Source organism: Sus scrofa, chromosome 9, assembly GCF_000003025.6.
Source record: "Sus scrofa isolate TJ Tabasco breed Duroc chromosome 9, Sscrofa11.1, whole genome shotgun sequence".
Lineage (NCBI taxonomy): Eukaryota > Metazoa > Chordata > Mammalia > Artiodactyla > Suidae > Sus > Sus scrofa.
The window spans coordinates 8,680,215-8,702,673 of NC_010451.4; the positions used below are offsets into that span (position 1 = coordinate 8,680,215).

Here is a 22,459-nt window from a genome sequence, read left to right on the forward strand (position 1 = left end):
TTGGGTTCTTAACCCACTGAGCCATAACGGGAACTCTTGACGTGTGTTTTGCTCTGTCTTTGGAACCCTCTCTCTGGAGGAAGCCAGCTGCTTTGATGTGAGAACACTCGAGGAACTCTATGGAGAGGCGTGTGCGGTGAGGGACTGGGCCCTCTTGCCAACGCCGCATATAAGCCATCTGGGAAGCTGAGCCTCTGGCCCCAGCTCATCCCAAACCTTCAGATGACTGCCCGCAACTGCGGCTGACAGCATCAGTGCAATCTCACCGAGACACCGAGCCAGAACCACCAGTTCAGCAGCACCCACATTCTTCTTGCACAGGAACGGCCAGGGTTTCCAAGCTCACACATGTTTCTCTCCATAGGGCTGCGCATGACACGCTATCTGGTTTCACTCAGAGCAATCTGAGAAGGATCTAAGATAAAGTATCTTTCATAACCTAATCTTGGAAGTGAAATGCCATTATTTGCCAGGCAGGGACTGTTGGGGCCCTCTCGGAGGCTGGCTATCACATTGCTCAAGGTCTCAGAACTAGAAAGGGGGGCATTTTTTTTTAATGGCTACACCCACAGCATACGGAAGTTCCCAGGCCCAGGGACTGAATCCAAGCTGGAGCTGCAACGTAAGCCTCAGCGGTGGCAACAATGGATCATTTAACGTGCTGCACTGGGCTGGAGATTGAACCCGCACCTCGACTACCACCAGAGCTGCTGCAGCTGGATTTGTAATCCACTGTACCACAGTGGATCTCCTACAAAGGGGGGATTTGAAACTAGGCACTCTGAAATTAGAAGCTGTGTTCTTTACTACAGGATAAAGAAGAAAAGGGGGAGTTTTATAGACACTGAATAACAAAAGTCTGTGATAACTGAATTTAGGTGGTGACTACAGCTGGATCTCGAATCCTGGCTGGGGCAGAGTTACTGGAAGTGAGGGCAGGGCTCGGTGGGTAAATCACAAGACAACTGGAACTCTGGAAACTGGAAAGTAGAGCACAGATTCCTAGTATTCCCAGTTTTCTACTGAGCCAATTTCCCCACATAAGCTGACTAAATGGGTGTCAACTAATGAGGCAAGTTCCAGAATCCTTGCTGCCATTCCCAAGTCCCAGCCAGCCTTAGAACCAGCAATCGTTTTAAGTCAAGACTGGAGAGATCTGGGCGTTCCCTGGTGGCTCAACAGGTTAAGGATCCAGTGTTGTCACTGCTATAGCTCAGGTCGCTGCTATGGCATGGGTTTGATCCCTGGCCCAGGGACTTCCACACGCCTTGGATAACAACCCCCTGCCCCCCCCCCCAAAAAAAGCTTAGGTCTGAACAACTTAAAGTCTGAAGTGTTGTGTGATATCCAGGTAGAGAGACTTGAAAACTGTTGGATGCGTGGCTCTGAAGCTTGGAAAGAAGGTCTGGCCTAAAAAACAAAAACTTGTATAGGTTGTCAGCTTCAGAGTTGGAACTGTGGGCATTTTACCCAGTAAAAGTGTATAAATTCAGAAGTGCCATTGGCTGAGGAATCTAATATACAGCGCAAATGAACCTTTCTACAGAAAAGAAAATCATGGACTTGGAGAACAGACTCGCAGTTGCCGAGGGGAGGGGGAGGAGATGGACTGGGAATTTGGGGTTAATAGATGCAGACTCTTGCCTTTGGAATGGACAAGCAATGAGATCCTGCTGCATAGCACTGGCACTATATCCGGTCACTAATGATGGAGCATAATGTGAGAAAAAAGGATGTATACATGTTAAAAAAAAAAGAAAGAAAGAAAGAAACCTATTATCTGGCCTCTGCAGGATGCTACTTCCTGCTTTCTTCTTGCTGTCTCCTGTGGCTGTAAGACCTTTGCTCTCTTTTCACCCCTGACAAGCTTCTGCTCTTCCTTCAAGGCTCTGCTCTAGTCCTGGCAATTCCTTTGAGCCCCGCCCAGATCCAGGGTGGCCCCTCTGCTCCCGCCCACACTTCCAGGCTTACCTCTCCTGCTGCACTTCTGTGGCATGGTTGTCATTCTTGTCTTCTTAAAGATGTGGATCGGGAGTTCCCATCGTGGCGCAGTGGTTAACGAATCCGACTAGGAACCATGAGGTTGCGGGTTCGGTCCCTGCCCTTGCTCAGTGGGTTAAGGATCGGGCGTTGCCGTGAGCTGTGGTGTAGGTTGCAGACACGGCTCGGATCCCGCGTTGCTGTGGCTCTGGTGTAGGCCAGTGGCTACAGCTCTGATTTGACCCCTAGCCTGGGAACCTCTATATGCCGCGGGAGCGGCCCAAAGAAATAGCAAAAAAAAAAAGACGAAAAAAAAAAAAAAAAAGATGTGGATCGCATCTGACCACTTTTTATTCCCTGTCCGGCTCTTAGCATGTTACCAAATATTCGTACGGTGGAGAAAGGGGACCAGCAGTCAGGAGACCTGGGTGTTAGTCCCAGGTTTGCCCCTATACTTCTTGGTGACTTGGGATCATGCCTCCTCTCTGGACCTTAGTTTTCTCCTGAATACAAGTAGGGAGGACTCCAGCTTGAAGGCTAAGATCCACGGAATGAATTTTAACTCGACAGCCTCAGGTCATGGGGGAGAGAGCAGCAGCTTGGGAATAAGATGACTTGGGTTCTGCAAAAATCCACTCTGTGGACTCAAGTGGATCCCCACCTCGACCCTCAAGCTCTCCTAACTATAAAGAGAGATGCTTCATCAACTTCGTGCTTCTTCCAGGGCAGAGGTTCTGAGTTTGTTCTATGAGACACGGATCCCTGTCCACCGGAGGGGAAGCATGCCTATATGGGAATGGCGAACAACTGGGAAAAACTCTGACCCAGTTATCCAGGTGCTGGTTTGTTTTCTCCTGCCCTTGCTCCCTGCCCACCTGGGAATAAGCCTCCTCCACCTCCTCCACTCCAGCTTTCCTGATTTAGTCACAGGTTGGTGTCTCCCCGCTCCAGTTGATGACTTTGCTGCAGCCAACATCTGGCAGGAAGCCCTCTAGCAAGTGTCAAGTACTGCTTTCCAGTCGTCACCCATCCTTTGCTTCAGGTTGAATTTATTCATATACCATAGGCGCCTCCTCCCCTTTGCTTATTCATAGCCTACAGGATTTGGAAAACGCAGCTCAAGTTCCAGCTCAGTTTACTTCAGCTGAACCTTTTTCTCTCCCCTGAGGGCTAATTGTCTGCTTGGCTCTGTTCTGGACACTGGGGAACTGCACTGAGTCTGCCAGTTCCAGCCCTCGGGAGCTCACAATTGACTGGGAGAGTCTGACCCACAAACCAATCATTTCCTTGAGGCGAGGCGTGGCAAGTGCTGTAACAAACGGGAGCTTCGGCAGAACTGGGGGCGGGGGGAGCTGCCCCACTTGGATGGTGGGGTGAGGGTGGGAGACAGGCAGGAAAGGCTTTTAGGGAGGGATGACGCCTGAGTTGAGGGTTAAGAGAGGAGCTGTTTGCAAAGCAAAAGGCATCAAGGAGTGCACTGCAGGCAGGGCCCTCTCCCTGCCACCTCTAGCAAGTAGACATCCCACCTTACTCTACTCTGGGCTGGCCTACATATGTGGCACTATATTAATTCTGCACCCGGGTCTTTGAAAACTGTCCACGGGGTGATCAGGAGCAGAGGGGGAATCTCAAAAGCAGGTCACACAAGGAATATAGCTGAATGATGATATTTAGGCTGAGGGCAAAAGCCTTCCAGGGACTCTAAGCAGCTTTTGGCAGGAAAGAGTTCTCTGCAGGAGGCCCCTTGTCTTCGCCCCTAACTCAAACCAGGCACACCATGCGGTACTCTCAGGCCCTAGCACACTTTTCACACCTTTGCATTACACAATACCTTGCCTCATGTGGTTCTCTCCGTAGATCAAAGATGTAGAAATGAGTAACAGATGACCAGACCTCTTTCCTGGCTTCTCCTTGAATAATTTGTGAACACACTCTGTGAACAAGACAGCATCCCAAGAAAGATCCCAAGGAGGACCGGACAAGCACTCCTTGTGGGGGATGGTGGTGGCTCTGCCCCCATCTCTATCATGAACGGAGATGACTTCCCCTTTAAAAACTTGCATGGCTTTTTGGGGACACCATCTCCCCAGACCACCGGCATGCTGATTAAAAGCAATTTTCCTTTCTAGCAACACTCGTCGCTCTCGAGTACTGATTTTTTAAGCATAGAGCAGCAGGACCTGATTCAGTAACATGGCAAGGAAACAGACCTTTGTGTAACATTGAGTTTCCAAGTGTGACCAAAGAATAGAAGCTGCAGGAGGCAGATTCCAGCTGAACACAATAAGACTGCTCTACTCGCCTTTCTTTCAAAGAGCACAACTTGTCTTGGCAAGCTGTCACTGGAGAGGCTCGGAGCTACTTCCCCATTTGGTAGTTACACTGTAGACAATGATGAGATTGGATGATCGGACCTTTAAGCTTCTTTCCAGGGGTGGATTCGCTCCCACCTCCCCCACCCCCGCCATCTCCCCTCGGAGACTTGCTGCTTAGACCTTTCTCTGACTCTCCTTGCCTACTGACTGACGTCCAAGCTCTGCAGCACAGCACACAGGGCCTCCCCCGCCTCTCCGCTCACATCCCTGCTCCAATATCACAGTACCAAACCACCCATGGCCTTGCTGTTACCCTCAGAGACTGCTAAATTTAAAGAACTTGACAAATACAAATGGCCAACAGGCACATGAAAAGATGCTCAACATCACTACTTATTAGAAAAATGCAAGTCGAAATTACAATGAGGGTCCACCTCCCACCACTCAGAATGGCCATCATCAAAATGGCCACAAGTAATAAATGCTGGAGAGGGTGTGGAGAAAAGGGAACCCTCCTATAATACCGTGGGAATGTAAACTGGCGCAGCCATTTTGGAAAACAGTATGGAGATTCCTTAAAAAACTAAAAACAGAGATGACATATGATCCAGCAATCCCATCCCTGGGTATTTATCCAGAGAAAACTAATTTGAAATATGCACTTCATTGTTCACAGCGGCACTATTTACAATAGCCAAGAGATGGAAGCACCCTAAATGTCCATTGACAGGTGACTGGATAAAGAAGATATGGTACACACACACACTGGAATATTACTCAGCCATCAAAAGAATGAAATAATGCCATTTGCAGCAACATGGATGGACCTAGAGACGCTCATACTAAGTGAAGTCAGACAAATATCATATAGTATCACTTATGTGTGGAATATAAAAACTGATACAAGTGAACTTATTTACAAAACAGAAATAGATACTTAGACACAGAGAACAAATTTATGGTTACCCAAGTGGAAAAGGGGCGTGGGAAGGATGAATTAAGAGTTTGGGTTAGCAGATGCAAGCAACTATATATAAAACTCTCTCTCTCTATATATATATAGTTTATACATGGTTAATATATATTGACTACATATATATATATATATATATAGTTTGTTATATATAGTTGCTTATATCTGATATTTATAGTTAATATATATAAACTATATAGAATACATATAACTATATATATTGCAGTTAATATATATATTCATATAAAATATATAAAATTTATACATATTGTTTATCTATTTTATATATAGCTTATATATAAACTATATATAAATTTATATACATAACTATATATATTTATAAAACAATTCTTACTGTAAAGGGAATTACATTCAATATCTTACAATAAACGAAAAAGAATATATAGACATTTACATATATGTAAGTACACACACACACACACCTGAATCACTTTGCTGGACCCCAGATACTAACCCATTATCAATCAACCATACTTCAAGTAAAAAAAAAAAGAACTTATCAAATAGCACATATCGTGGCAGGACAAATCAAAGATGATTTGGAGGTTTCAGATTAGGAGGACATGGGGCTAGAAAAGCAGGAAGAAATGCTGAGCTTGAGATTTCAGTTCAAAGGACATGGGCAGAGATGACCCAGAGGCAGTGAGAAGTAGATGTCCTGTGAACAAGGCGTTGATTAAAGGGTTTATAAATCTCTAAAGCCGAGGGTATTGCTACTGAATACTTCTCATCACATGCAACTCTGTGCACAGGCAGAACCCATGTAGAATTCAGTACTTTTCTTCTGCAGGCAGAAACATGAGATGGGTTAACAGTCATTCAGTAAATATTTACTGGGCACGCACTATGTACCATGCGCCATTCTAGGCAGTGGCAAAGGAGTAAAAAGGCTACACGCATAGAGACAGCTATTACTACTACCAAAATTTGTTATCCTATTTATGCGTTATGAGCAACAATAAAATAGAGGAAGAGATAAGGAGGCGTCAGCATGGTTCCCAGAATATTCAGTGTAGGTGATAAAAGGACCTTGCAGTTGTTATTCTCACTCATCTTACCTTTGAGCCTAATCAGAGGAAGGCAGGCAGTGGAGACCAGGACCAGACCAACCCTGGAAACATTCCATGACCACCACTCTATCACAGATATACAGTTGCTACTTTTGAGGAGTTTCCAAACCTTTAACTTTTTATCATGTTAGCTGATGCTAACATGGGCAGACAAATTAGGTCAACTGAAGGAGAGAAGGAGAAAAATAAGATGGAGAGAACTTTAATATGAGTTATTTCTTCTGGGACTTCTGATGAACCAATCAAGAAATATTTACTGAGCGTGAGCTATAATATTCACTTAGGGTCGCAGGAGCTTCTAGGGTATGCCGTGCATGTATTTCAAGACCGTGTTCAGTGTGGGTAGTAAACTTTATGAACTACACAGTATCTACGATAATAAAAATTACACAGAAACTCATGCCTATGAAGAGACCTGTTTATTACTGATAACACTTCATTTGGCTAAAAGCACAAGAAAAACATACACATAAATTAAAGTGCAAATGCTCCTAGGCAGTACTTACGATACACCCTGGTGTTTTTGTAGGGAAAAGTGAGAAGATGTTGACAGAATCTATACTATTAAAACAAGGGCGCAATTTTGAACTACTGCTCTAGGCAAAAATAATTAGTTCTTAACTGCACATATTTTGTCTGGCATATTCAACGACACACATGAAGAGTTTGGTTTTGTCTGTAACACAAGGCCTCATTATATATTAAGTGCACCTCGAGTGTGAAGGGCTTTTGTAAGATGTATGATGAATCATAACACAACAGAAATATGCCAAACAGCATCAAATTAGGTGTGACTCACTGGGTAGGTGACACTAGTAGGCTTAAAATGGCCCTAACACTAGTGATGCTAATCCCACGTAGACATCTTCTTAGCCTTCTTGGCCAACACCCTGCTTTGAGTGTAAAATGCTAGGCATCACACACAACTTTGAAATAGGACTACACTCTGCTCTCTCCAAAGAAACAATGTTTAAGGGTATGCATGCTTACTTAATAAACATTACTTTGTTATAAATTTCTGAACTGAGAATTGTTTTTCAAAAGCTGAGTCAGAAAATTAATGTGTTTGATTGTTTCTCAATTATTTGTTTCTTTAAAATAAAGTCCCATAATTCCTACTGTCCCCAACGAAGTGCTCTGGAACAGGTACTCTGCCAGGTGGTGCGGATATGAGGAATAATAAACTAAGATCCCTGCCCTCAGGGAGCTGACAGTCAGGCGCTCCTTCTTAGTCAAGGAATGCCGATGAATTCAAGAGAACAGACTGGCCAACCTCTCCGACTGGTAAGGTTCAGTGATAACTCTTTCAGGTCACTTTGATGTGGCATTACTACTTTCAAAGGTCAGCTTCTAAAGGGCAGGGACCATCCCACTTATGTTCTATGTTTATACTTCTCACACTGGAGTCATGTGCGTATCTCCAGGGATATCCAGCAATGGTGGGGGCGGGGAGCAGGGCGGGGGGAAGGGGGACAGGGTTGGGGGGATTGAGAGCCCACGTGATAAGCACGGTTCCTCTTTCTGGCAGTACAAATTTCCATGAGGATTGAAGGAATCGCTTTTATGGTAAAAGTTTTATTAGGGAGAATGCAAAATTCACTTACATTTTTAGGACAGAACACGAAATGTCATGAGTGGCTGGCTGCTTCTGATTTTGCTCTCAGGCCCCTTCCCCCACACTCACGCTCCTCTGCTTTAGGATCATGCTGGTGGAAAAATTCGAGAAGCAAACTTTAGATCCATCACTTTGCCCTTATCCTGGTCACTGTACTAATTTTTTTTTTTTTTTAGGGCCACACCCACTGCATATGGAGGTTCCCAGGCTAGGGGTCTAATTGGAGTTGAAGCCGCTGGCCTACGCCACAGCTACAGCAACACCAGATCCAAGCCTCATATGTGACCTACACCGCATCTCAGGGCAACGCGATCCTTAACCCACTAAGCAAGCCCAGGGATCCAACCTGCACTCTCATGGATACAGGTCAGATTCCTTTCAGCTGAGCCAGGACGGGAACTCCCACTTCACTCATTCTTTTATGTTCCCTTTTTGAAGTACACACAGTCTTAAACTAACAAGGAGGAAGGGATGTCTTAATGAATGGAACAGTATGGTGAATATTTTAAAGTAACCAATGGTAATTATTAACTTTGTTTCCAATTAGAACTCAAGTCAGGCTGTGTAGAGTCAGACATCAAGAGATTCTTTTTTGTCTCACTTAGACTTCTCATGGCTTATGATGCTCTGAGGGAAAACTGTGAAGAAAGACTTCCTCAGATCTTGTGCTTTGGATGCCGAAAGTACAATGCTAGATGAACTGACCATTCATCTTGGTTAGTATAACTCTTTCCTCACCAGGTTCTAGCGCAATCTCAGAAAACAAGTGAACTGTAAAAGGCCATAATAAATTAATATATAATAGTATTCAGACAGACCAAAACAGGTTATGCAACAGATTTAAAATTATTTCTTACAATGTCTTAAATATTCTCACAATAATAACAAAATAACCCAAAGTCCATAAACAAAAACAGCTTAGGAATAAGTTTAAAGCATTCTGAATGTATAGTTAAGATTTCTTAACAGTGAGGTAACAGGCAACAGCTTTCACAGTAACAAAATGTAGGAGGGCACCTACAGGGAAAGAGGGAGGTAGAGAGAAAGAGGCATAAAACAAATTTATCCAAGTAAAATTTGGACTTTTTCAAGCATCACAAACATCAAGGGAAAACATCTAAGAGAAATACTAATAGCAGCAGTTCATTGAACAATTTCTCCTTTAACCTCCGGCTAAGATCTTTGTTGCATCACTTCCAGAAACGACTTAACAAACAGGAGGTCTATTTCCTGTATCAAGATATTTCAAAGCATCTAATCTCTTAGAACTTTTTTTTTTTTTTTGTCTTTTTGTCTTTTTAGAGCCACACCTGAGGCATATAGGGGTTCCCAGACTCTAGGGGTCTAATCGGAGCTGTTGCTGTCGGCCTACGCCACAGCCACAGCAATACCAGATCCCAGCCGTGTCTCCGGCCTACACCACGGGTCACGGCACCATCGGATCCTTAACCCACTGAGCGAGGCCAGGGATTGAACCTGCAACCTCATGGTTCCTAGTCGGATTTGTTTCCGCTGTGCCACAAAGGGAGCTCCTCTTAGAACCTTTTTAAGTGCTGAAGTTATTACATCCAAAGAACAATAATTTATATGTAAAACAAAACCCTCGGATATCCTATAACGCTAGCCATTCTTCCAGATGAACAAAACTGTGATCAAGTCTCACCTTGCCAGGTTAAACTAAGCAGGTCTTTTACACAGTGAATAAAGACTGCGCTCAGGCATCTGCTACTCAACATATACAAAAACTATCTTGCGAGCTAAAGTTTTCTTCTAGATAAGGAGGCAAACTCAAATGTTACTTTTCAGTGCGCTTTGTCACAACATCTTTGTTTCAATCTGAGATTTCAAAAAGGATTGGAAGGAACTTTAAAAGGCTATTTCGTATACCCCTTAATAATAAAATTTTTAACCTTATTTAAAAAAAACTTTATTCCCTCTTATTCTGTCCCTGCTGGGGATGGAAAACAGTTCGTCATATTACCTTCTTCTTTGAGCTCTTCAATGAAAGATTCGGCTAATAACTCGAGACTTCTTAAGCTATCTCAACAGCTTTCTCCCCTCCAGAGTTGAATGATCTTAATTCTTTGTACTTTTTTCTCATAGTTATTTTCCAAGAGATATTTCATTCCTCCTCATTTCTGCGATATCCTTTCCTCCCCTGTTCCTGTATGATCCTAACACACCACATCCTCACAGGAGCTGAATCGCTAAGAGGGACACTTTTCTCGCCTCCTCATAGGCCTCCTGGCCTCTTTTTAGAGGTTACTAACAAAAGAAAACAAAAGCATCACTACCTGCTCATCATCTTGATAAATAAACAAAATAAAAAACTTCCCCGCAGTAGGTTCACTCCCTGCTTTTCCGGTGCTAAGTCTGCCCTTCACGCGAAGCATATCCTGTGCCAGCTTACTGAGCTGTCTGTTGTTTGTTTATTTCTACTTTTTATTTCCAGTGCTTTGATCTTGCCCCATTACTTCTTTCCCTTTCCCTACAGCTCTAGAAAAATCCCAGCTTTGATCTACAGGCTCCATGAGAATATATTCATTTCCATGATCCTGTTCATAAGGAAAAGGGTTATGTAGATCTTAAGGCTGAGACCTACTGGCCAGCACTTCTGTTCTTTCTCCCAGTTGGCTTGGGCCACTGAACTCACCCAGTTAGGCAAGTGTACACACACACTCCGTCAAATTCTTGTGAAATATTACGCTCAGACAGACTCGGGAGCTTCGTTAGAATCAAACAATTCCTTCAATTTATACACTTTGGGAACATCTGTACAATTTTGTTATTTTTTAACTTTGGATGTTTAAATTTCTGAGATAAGAATCCCGGCCTTAACGACTTTTGACCGTGATTAAGAGGACTCAAATCTGGCATTATATGAAAGCACTCAAAACTGTTCTCTGTATAACAGAACGACAATATGACACAGCTTTAGTGATCACAGATGCGCGATCACATCATTTTACCTCCACTTTGCTCTTTAGTCACTGAAACACAAACACTAAAACTGAATACACATCTTTTTCATATACATAGCATTGTTCACACCACTTGGTAGACTATAGGCCATTTCCTAAATTACAATTTACATTCCTAAAATAGCAAATAAGGCAAAAGAGTCTACACATTTCTTCAGTGCCAAGCTTTTGAAAACAAACTCATTCAGAAATACGGTACTCTACATTTAGCTGTCTATTATCTAGTCACACAAGATTCAACTATAAGAAAGTAAGGAACCAATGAACAATAGTGGCAATACAATAATTTGAAATTATCTTGGTTCAACCAAATGTTAGCTGATAGCTGCAATAAACCAAGCTATGATTCAATATTCTAGTCAGTTCAAATTTTATATTATTAACATTTTTTAGGAAATAAATTCTCTAATACTAGTTATCTCCCACAGGCAATTTGTTTAGTATAATTATGTATATATACCCCAGGCCTCGTTATTGTTACACTGTAACTAGACCACATGTGTTTAAGTACTTGGAGAGCTTTATAGGAGGGGATATACTTTAAAAAGATTAAACAGCACTTCTCTATTAACTCTTTTTTAGAATCCAGCAGAGTCAACCAAAAGTTAACTTCCAAAAAATTTTTTTCCACACTAAAACAGATTAAAAATACTCTTATGATTGGAAAGTCTATGGAAGTCAGCAAGATATTAGGATAAACTGAACTTTAGTTTTATTACTATTATTATTTTTGGCCACCCCTGAAGCATGTGGAAGTTCCTGGGCCAGGGACTGAACCTACACCACAGCAGGGACCTGAGCCACAGCAGCGATAACACCAGATCCTTAACCACTAGGCCACCAGAGAACTCACTGAACTTCTGTTTTAAAACATGTAGTTTCAGTATTTCAGAACATCTAACATTTGGATGTTTTATTTCTTAGTAAAAGAGCTTACCTTCATGTGATAAAGAAATAAATACTGCTGTAAAAACGTAACAAAGTTTTAGGAGTTCCCGTTGTGGCTCAGCGGGTTATGAACCCATGAGGATGCAGGTTCAATCCCTGGCCTTGATCAGTGGGTTAAGAATCCGGCATTGTCTTGAGTACTTCCATATGCCTCAGGTGAGGCCCTAAAAAGAAAAAAAAAGTTAAACTTTTAACTAAATTCACAGCTTCTTGCTCAATATTTTTTTTTCTTTTCTTAGAGGCTGTGATAACTGACAATTTTAACATGAAGTTCCTTAACTACAATTATATTGAACCTGCTTTTATTGAGATTCTGATTTACATTCGTAAGATTTTAAAATCAACAAACTTATCTGATATAAAGGGGAAGCACCTATATAATGGTTTGGAAGATTTTCTTTAACTGCCTATGAATTAATTGTTATATTCAACGCAAGAACACTATTTCAATTCAAACCATACCCTGAGAAGGCACTGAGAAATTTGACAAGAACCAAGCCACTGGGAGAGTTGCCACTGTTGTTGTATGTTCCGTAATGTCAGAATTTTAAATAAATACAATAAAATTTACACTGCACCAAGAGCACCTGAAAGAGGTGCTGAAACCACATACTGTGACATCTGTTCTAAGCTACAAATGCTAACTAAATACCCTATTTCAAATATTCTAATTTGTAAGTTAATACCTATGACGTAGCGATGACACTTTTCCAAAGTATACTGGGACCAGTGCCATTTTCTTGCCAATCTTATGGATTAATTTCCTTAACTAACACTTCAATTATACAACATACATCTTACTTAAAACAAACAAACTGTGCTATACGCAATTCCAAGAATATGGAACTAAGCTGAATCACACTTGAATAAGAAAACTCACATTTGTACTGTTTTGTTTCTGTTGAAGGAAGAACGACGTGTTACCATAACACTTTTAATGCAGTAACTTTTGTTCACGATTATGAAAAAATTTGAATCATTTCTCTTCAGACCATTCCATTTCAAATGTATACAGTTTGTTTAGTCAGCCAACCAGTAAGAAAGAAATAGGAAAAAGATACTCGGCCAAATGAGACAGACAGAGACTGTGAACACGAGTTCAGTGCATGGCGTCCTTGGTCGTTCTGTGCCACAGGCCAGGGCAAAGCAAGGATGTACCGCTGAACACTAAACACAGCGCCAGGTCAGTCCATTTCTACTGGGCTCGAGGAAATGCTCAATCAAAGCTTCAATGAGTTTCTTCAGCTCCTCTTCTAGCAAGGCAGTGTCACTGAGGAAAAAGGTTAAGAGTTTTGAAACGCTTTATTTTCAGAGCCTTAAAACTTGTTTAAGTTGTCAGAACTGATTAAGAGGACATATTCCTGATGGGAGGAGGATGAAACAATTGGTGAACAAAAGAGAAGTTCACTCGGTTAAAACAAAACAAGCCCGAAGGGGGGAGAGGGGAACCGTACACACGGAGAACACCAGCACCACGAACTGAACCCGAACCGCGTTAAGAGCCCTTCCTTGGGACGTGACACCCGGGGAGAGGCAGTACAGCTGAAGATGTCTCCTGACCGGCACTTGAACGGCTTAGAACATGAAACCGGGTCGGAGGATAAATGGCTTCTGGGAAACACTTTCAGGACTACTTGGTACAGATATTATGGGATGATGTGGCTTATCTTTCAGGCAGCAGAGAAAGAGGTGTGACTAAAAGAATGAGAGGTTTAAAAAGTAACAAAAGTGCCTTTCAAAGTCATCACCTGAAGAGCTGCCATTGCCCAAAACATTTCTAGGAAAGCCTCTTGACGACTGCCTTCCCAGTCATTTTACAAGCTACACAACAAATCAGTTTTTATTACTTTAATAATCCTTCACTTCAAACCAAATAGAGCATCACCTAATTTGGTTCCCTTTACATTCTGCTCTGAATAACTTCACAAGGTCATTTTTTTACCCCAAAGGAATAAAATCTACTCCTAACACAAAGATTCAGGGAAACAGTAAATAAAGTACCTTTATCTATGCAATTCAAAACAAAAAACAGAAAAACTCCTTCCCGAATATATATTGATCAATGATGACATTATAGGAAAGCCTACTCAAAAACGTTTAAATAGCCTTTGGGAGTTCCCTAGTGGCCCAATAGTTAAGGATTTGACCTTGTCAACTACTGTGGCTCAGGTTCGATCCCTGGCCCAGGAACTTCCACATGCTGCAAGTGCAGCGACCCCCAGAAAAAGGCCTTTGACTGACTATGTCAGGTTAATTTAGTCACAATTCATACTCTTCAAAGGAAATTAATTGGGTAGGTTAAAGTCAAAATCAGATGGAGTTCCCATTGTGGCACAGTGGAAACAAATCCCACCAGGAACCATGAGGTGGTGGGTTTGATCCCTGGCCTCGCTCAGTGGGTTAAGGATCTGGCTTTGCCATGAGCTGTGGTGTAGGTCACAGATGCGGCTTGGATCTGGCATGGCTATGGCTGTGGCATAGGCCGGTGGCCTCAGCTCTGATTAGACCCCTAGCCTGGGAACCTCCATATGCCGTGAGTGCAGCCCTAAAAAGCAACCCCCCCCAAAAAAAAATCAAAATCAAATGTAGCAAATGGATATTTGGCAATAAATACTATTTTGATCATTTCTCTATGTTCACATATAAAAGCTCAGAGAACTTTCCCAGGACTATAAACTGACTGAAAAATTAAAATTCAAGTCCCAAATAATGCAGCCTCTTTGGAAAACACTCTGGCAATTTCCCAAAAAGTTAGCCACAGCACTACCATATGGCCCATCTAGATATGATCCTAGACACATACCCAAGTGAAATGAAAACTTGCGTCCACACTAAAACTTGCAGACCAACATTTAGAGCACTACTATTCATAATAACCAAGATGTGGAAATAACCCAAATATCCATCACCTGATAAATGGATAAAAAATGTGGTATATCCATACAGTGGAATATTGTTGGGCTATGAAAACAACTTCTTTTTTAAAAAGGAATAAAACGCTGATTCATTCTAATATGGATGAACCTTGAACATTATGCTAAGTAAAAGATGTTCGCCACCAAGGGCCACATACTGTATGATTCTATTGATAGGAAATGTCCAGAATAAACAAATCTATAATGACAAATGGTAGATTGGTGGCTGCCTAGGGCTGGAAGGGTGGGGAATGGGGAGTGACTGCTAATGGGTCCGACGCGGCTTCTTTTGAGGTGATGAAAATGTTCTAAAATTGATGATGGTGGTATCTGCACAACTCTGAACAGCCTAAAACCCACTGCATATGGACACTTTCACATGGGGGAACTGTAGGGTATATCAATTACATCTCAATACAGCTTTTGCATATAAGATATTTTAAAAATAATACTCACTTCCGGTCAGGTGATGCACACATCTCTGCATAATACTTTATCTTTGGTTCTGTCCCACTGGTCCGAAGCGTAGCAACACAGCCGTTTTGAAACGTAAACGTAATCATCTGGCTGTTTTTACTCACAGGCAGCACCTGTGTGCAGTCGTAACAACAGCTCTGTTACACTGGGAACCCTTCTCACTTTCACCCATCGTAAAATACATGCCACTTACACGAGGTATGTCACGTAGTAAAACTCATAGAAACAAAGCAGAAGGGTGGTTGACCAGGGCTGGGGGAGGGGGACATGGAGACCTGTTTACTGAGTACAGAGTTTCAGTTTAGCAAGATGAGAAGGTTCTGGAGATCTGCTGCATAGCTATGTGAATGTAGTTCAGCAGAGTTAACTCTACCGAACTTTACAGTTAAGAGGATAAATTTATGTTGTTTTTTTTTAACTGCAATTAAAAATTAAAAAAAATATATATATGGTCTTTTGTCTTTTTAGGGTTGCACCCGCAGCATATGGAGGTTCCCAGGCTAGGGTCTAATTGGAGCTACAGCTGCCGGCCTACACCACAGCCACAGCCACACGGGATCCGAGCTGTGTCTGCGACATGCACCATAGCCCACGGCAATGCCTGAGCAAGGCCAGGGACTGAATCCACCACCTCATGGTTCCTCATTGGATTCGTTTCCACTGCACCATAATGGGGACTCCCAAAAATTTTTAAATATTTTAATTCTTTAAAAATATTAAATATTAAAAAGAATTTTAAAGTACACATTACATGTATCATAATTTATAACTACCATTTACAGAACATTTATAATAGTATAGGCATTGGGTTATTTACCTTACACACATGATCTCCAGGCCTCAACAATAATCCTACAAAGTAAACATTCCCTGTCAATTTACAGACGAGGCTCAAAGAGAGTAAACGACCTGCTCAAGGTAATCAGCTAAGTGGCAGAGCAAGAAGCTGAAGCCAGGTCTATCTATACCAAAGTCCAAACTGCCTCTACAGTTTGTGAAGTGCTATACGACTTCAAAGCACTTTCACAAAGAGTTTATTAACAGTCTCTGAAGGAGAGTGCACAAATCCTAGAGGACGGCAAAATGATGCACTGAATCTGCACGGAAGTGCAGAAAAAATATTTTTATTTAAAAATTTTTTTTAATTTTTTGCTTTTAGGGCCACACTTGTGGCATATGAAAGTTCCTAGACTGGGGTCAAGTCATCGAAATGGAGCTGCAGCTGCTGGCCTATACGACAGCCACAGCAATACAGGATCCAACCCGTGTTTGCAAGCTGCATCGCAGCTCAGGGCAATGCTGGATCCTTAACCCACTGAGGAAAGCCAGGGATCAAACCCGTACCCTCATGGATACTAGTCGGGTTTGTAACCCACTGAGACACAACAGAAACTCCCTTTTCTAATTTTTTTTTAATTCAAGAATTTTACTACATTTATAATTACACAACCATTATCACAACCTAATTTTACTAAAAAAATTATATTATAGTTGATTTACAATGTTCTATCAATTTCTGTTGTACGGCAAAGTGATCCAGTTACATATTTATACATACTTTTTTTTTTGCATTATCCTCCATCATGTTCTATCACAAGTGATTAAATATAGTTCCCTGTGCTATATAGCAAGATCTCATTGCTTATCCATTCCAAATGCAATAGTTTGCATCTACCCCAAACTCCCAGTCCATCCTACTCCCTCCCCTCCCCCTTGACAACCACAAATCTGTTCTCCATGTCCATGAGTTTGTTTCTTTTCTGTAGAGAGGATCATTTGTGCCATATATATTAGGTTCCAGATATAAATGATGTCATATGGTATTTGTCTTTCTCTTTCTGACTTAGTTCACTTAGTATGAGAGTCTTCATTTAGTATGAGTAGTTCCATCCATATTGCTGCAAATGGCATTATTTTGTTCTTTTTTTATGGCTGAGTAGTATTCCGTTGTGTATATGCAATAAATGTAGATGCAAAAATTCTAAATTCTTAGCCATCCACAACCAAATCCAACAACATATAAAAAAGATCATACACTATGACCAAGTGAGATTCATCCCAAGTTTGTAAGGATGGTTCAACATATGCAAATCAATCAACGTCATAAACCACATTATCAAAAGAAAAGTCAAAAACCACATGATCATCTCAAGAGATGCAGAAAAAAGCACTTGACAAAATCCAATATCCACTCGTGATAAAACCTCTTACCAAAGTGGGTATAGAGGGAACATAACGTAATAAAAGCCATTTATAAGAAACCCACAGCCAATATAATATTCAACAGAGAAAAGCTGAAAGACTTCCTGCCAAAATCTGGAACAAAAACAAGGATGCCCACTCTTACCACTGTTACTCAACATAGTATTGGAAGTCCTAGCCACAGCAGTCAGACAAACAAAAGGAATAAAAGGTATCCAAATTGGAAGAGAAGAAGTAAAATTGTCACTCTATGCAGATGACATGATATTATATAGAGAAAACCCCAAGGATTCCACGAAATCTACTCAAACTGATCAATGAACTCAGCAAAGTAGCAAGACACATGATTAACATTCAGAAATTGGTTGCATTTCTGTATACAAACAGTGAAATATTAGAAAAGGAATACAAAAATACAATACCTTTTATTTTTTATTTTTTAATTTATTTTTTGCTTTTTAGGGCCGCATCTGTGGCATGGAGGTTCCCAGGCTAGGGATCTAACCAGAGCTACAGATGCTGGCCTACACCATAGCAACGCCAGATCCAAGCTGCGTCTTCGACGTACACCACAGCTTCCGGCAACACCAGATCCTTAACCCACTGAGTGAGGCCAGGGATCAAACCCGCAACCTCATGGTTCCTAGTCGGATTCATTTCTGCTGTGCCACAATTAAAAACACAATGCCTTTAAAGTTGAACCCCCCAAAATTAAATACCTAGGAATAAACCTGACCAAGGAGGTGAAAGAATTATATGCTGAGAACTATAAAACATTAATCAAGGAAATTAAAAAGGATTCAAAGAATTGTAAAGATATTCTATGCTCCTGGATTAGAACAATTAATGTTGTTAAAATGGACCTACTACCCAAAGCAATCTCAGATTCAATGAGATCCTTATCAAATTACCCATGACATTTTTCACAGGACTAGACAAATCCAAAAATATATATACGGAACCATAAAAGGCCCAGAATTGCCAAAGAAATCCTGAGGAACAAAACCAAGTCTGATGCACAAGTCTCCCAGACTTCAGGCAGTATCACAAAGCTACAGTAATCAAGACAGTCTGGCACTGGTACAACAACAGACATAAAGACCAACGGAATAGAATAGAGAACCCAGAAAAACACCCAGACACCTAGGGTCAACTAATCTTCAACAAAGGAGGCAAGAATATAAAATGGGAAGAATACAGTCTCTTCAGCAGGTGATGCTGGGAATACTTGACAGCGGCATGTAAGTCAATGAAACTAGAACACACCACACACAAAAATAAACTCAAAATGGCTTAAAGACTTAAACATAAGACAAGACACCATAAAACTCCCAGAAAACAGGCAAGACATTCTCTGACATCAACTGTACAAATATTTGCTTAGGTCTGTCTCCCAAAGCAATAGAAATAAAACAAAAATAAACCAATGGGACCTAATCAAACTTAAAAGCTTTTGCACAGTGAAGGAAACCATAAAAAAAAAACCAAGAAGACAACCCATGGAGTGGGAAAAAATAGTTTCAAATGATACAACCAATGAGGGCTCCAAAATATACAAATAACTCATACAACTCAATAGCAAAAAAATAAACAACTCAATTGAAAAATGGGCAGAAGATCTGAATAAACATTTCTCCAAAGAAGACATACAGATGGCCAACAGGCACATGAAAAAACCCTCAACATCACTAATTATCAAAGAAATGCAAATCAAAACTAGGTACCACCTCACACCTGTCAGAATGGCCATCATTAACAAGTCTACAAATACACGCTGGAGAGGGTGTGGGGAAAAGGGAACCCTCCTACACTGTTGGTGGAAATGTAAATTGGTACAACCACTATGGAAAACAGTATGGAGGTACCTCAGAAAGCTAAACATAGAACCACCATACGATCCAGCAATCCCACTCCTGGGCATACATGCAGACAACACTTTCACTGAAAAAGATACATGCACGCATATGTCCATTGCAGCATTATTCACAATAGTCGAGACAGTGAAACAACCTAAATGTCCATCGACAGATGACTGGATCACAATCTAATTTTAGGGGGGAAAAAAGGTTTTTTTTAACCTAAAAGTGAAAAGAAGAACTGAAGCTTTCCTGATATTGATTACATGGATTAACACTGCTCTCCCTAGACCACAAATCGGTCTGTGAGCGCATCTCAAGGGAACTGTGAGACTGTACTAGGATGAGGGGTTGACAGTGGTGCCTTCTTTCAGGTATCCCAAGCTTGGTCCTCCTTGGGAGACCCCTCTTTCAGTCAAAGGTACTACCACACACTAATTGCTTAACACAGAGACCTTCCTTCCCTCTTTTTCACTCACAGGCCATCAACTATCCAAGCCAACCTATTCTGTCCTTCATTAACTCAACTTGGTCAGGCTCTCTCCGTCACTACTGCTACTGGATTACATTCAGGCTCCCATCATCATTCGTCTCCACTACTTAAACGGCATCTAACTGCTCTTGCTGCCTGGAAGTTTGCTCCTCTCTAACCCACTCACCGCAGAGGCCATTCTTCCCGGCACTCTTCTGTAGGGACTCTCTGTGGGTCTCCGAAGGAAAACATGCTTTCTCACCTCCAGACACAGCACGTGCTGCTCCCTTTGCCTGAAATACCCTCTGCTTCTCTCACATCTGGATACCTCCTGGCCACACTCCAGAACTCAGCTCATAGAGGTTCCTCTAGAAAGTCTTCCATAAACCCCTCAAATCTGAGTCAAGGTCCTTCTTATGCTCTTCCATGGCACCCTATGCACCCCCTGGTAGCCTTGTCTTTGTGCAAAGCAACCACTGCTTTCTTGACCATTTCCCCACTAGACTCCTGAGTGTAGAAACAGTGCCTCTGTCATGCCTGTATTCCCAGTGTGCCCGTGCCTGTGGCACAGAAGGGTTTCGAGAAATGCCTGCTGAACACACATATGAATGGCGAGCTGAAGTCAGAGAAGAAAGAACTCAAGAAGTCTTTGACACTTACTAGGTGACCTTAGGGGATTCACAAATGTCTACACCACCAGCCTTACAAAACTGTTGTAAGCCATCAGTGGAGAATAGACAAGAAAGCATTTTGAATAACAAATATCATAAACTTTAAAGAGATCCAAGAGGAAAAAAGCATCACAATGGAACTACTCTAAGCACAGCAATACTAGAGAAATACAAAGAAGCAAAAAATCTCTTCTTTCCATGTAGTTTACAAATACAGAAAAATAAATATACACACATGTGCACATAAACAGAGTAACAGCAAAGGGAACCAATTTTTTTGACTGGATGAATATGCACAAAGGAAAGCTGCAGATTTCCCAAAATACATTAGGCCTCTAGAATCATGAAACAATATCAGAACATTATAAACAGAAATTTAGGTTAATAATAATCAGAACAATAACAAAATACACCATATACAAAAACAAACTCAAAATGGATTCAAGCCCTAAACGTAAGGCCAGATACTATAAAATTCCCAGAGGAAAACACAGGCAGAACGCACTTTAACATAAATCACAGCAGTATCTTTTCGGATCCACCTCCTAGAGGAATGAAAAGAAAAACAAAAATAAACAAATGAGAGCTAATTAAACTTAAAAAATTTTGCATAGCAAAGGAAACCATAAACAAAATGAAAAGATACCCCCTAAATGGGAGAAAACATTTGCAAACAAAGCAACTGACAAGGGATTTATCTCCAAAATATGCAAACATGTCATGCAGCTTTACATCAAAAAATCCAAAAAACCCAGTCAAAAAATGGTCAGAAGATCTAAATAGATATTTCTTCAAAGAAGACAGATGGCCAAAAAGCAAATGAAATGATGTTCCACACCACTAATTATTAAAGAAACACAAATCAAAACTACAATGAAGTATCACCTCACACCAGTGAGAACAGCCATCATCAAAAAGTCTATAAACAATAAATGCTGCAGAAGGTACAGAGAAAAGAACCCTCCTACACTGCTGGTGGGAATGTAAATTGGTGCAACCATTATGGAAAACAGTATGGAGTTTCCTTAAAAAATTAAATGTAGAACTACCATATGATCTGGCAATCCCACTCCTGGGCATATATCCAGAGAAAAACCACAATCTGAAAAGATACATGCACCCCGCTGTTTATCGCAGCAGCACTATTTTACAATAGCCAAGACATGGAAGCAACCTAAATGTCCATCTACAGATGCATGGATAAAGAAGATGTGGTATGCATACACACACACACACACACACACACACACACACACACACACACACAGAGGAATATTACTCAGTCATAAAAAAGAAAGAATGCCATTTACAACAACATGGGTGAACTTCGAGATTCTCATACGAAGTGAAATGAGTCAGATAAGACAAATGTCACATGATATCACTTATATGTGGTATCTTAAAAACTGAGACAAATGAACTCATTTACAAAAGAGAAGCACACTCAAGACTTTGAAAACAAGCTTACAGATACTAAAGGGGAAGGGTGGGAGGGAGGGGTGGCTTGGCAGCTTGGGATGGCATATGCACACTGTGGTGTATGGAATGGACGGTCAGCAGGGATCTGCTGTACAGCATAGGGAACTCTGCCCAATACTCTGTGATAACCTACGTGGGAATGGATATGTGCATATGTACAACTGAATCACTCTGCTGTAGAGTAGAAATGAACACGGCATTTTAAATCAACTATACCTCACTAAAATTTTGAAAAAAACAATAACATAATAAATATCATCAGCGATCTCTGGCATTTAAGTATTTGTTGAACACCTAAAGTAGGCAGGAGCTTGAGGGGCATAAAGGTATCTTAGAAATGGATCTGCCATGCACAACACGGTGATAAATAAGATAGAAAGTGATGAATGACAAGAGGAAGGAAGGCTATATAAGGAAACCTCAGGAAGGAAGATAGCTGATTGTGGGACCTAGAGGGTATGTGGAGGAGGTGACATTTCCCTCA

At 41.3% G+C, this 22,459-nt stretch overlaps 2 protein-coding genes across 2 annotated transcripts in view; both read right to left on the reverse strand.

Moving 5' to 3' along the window:
• Positions 1 to 1,590, reverse strand: part of P4HA3 (prolyl 4-hydroxylase subunit alpha 3) — a 54,440-nt gene extending 52,850 nt beyond the window's left edge. Inside the window, exon 1 of the mRNA XM_021062490.1 lies at positions 267 to 1,590. The gene's annotated coding sequence lies outside the window, so the exon portion shown is untranslated. The remainder of the gene's footprint in view (positions 1 to 266) is intronic.
• The window catches only part of PGM2L1 (phosphoglucomutase 2 like 1), a 74,746-nt gene continuing 59,048 nt past the window's right edge, over positions 6,762 to 22,459 (reverse strand). The window contains exons 13-14 of the mRNA XM_003129639.5: positions 15,275 to 15,408; positions 6,762 to 13,173 (exon numbers count right to left, since the gene is read on the reverse strand). Of these exons, the coding sequence (XP_003129687.1) occupies positions 13,071 to 13,173; positions 15,275 to 15,408 (237 nt within the window). The 3' untranslated portion in view covers positions 6,762 to 13,070. The remainder of the gene's footprint in view (positions 13,174 to 15,274; positions 15,409 to 22,459) is intronic.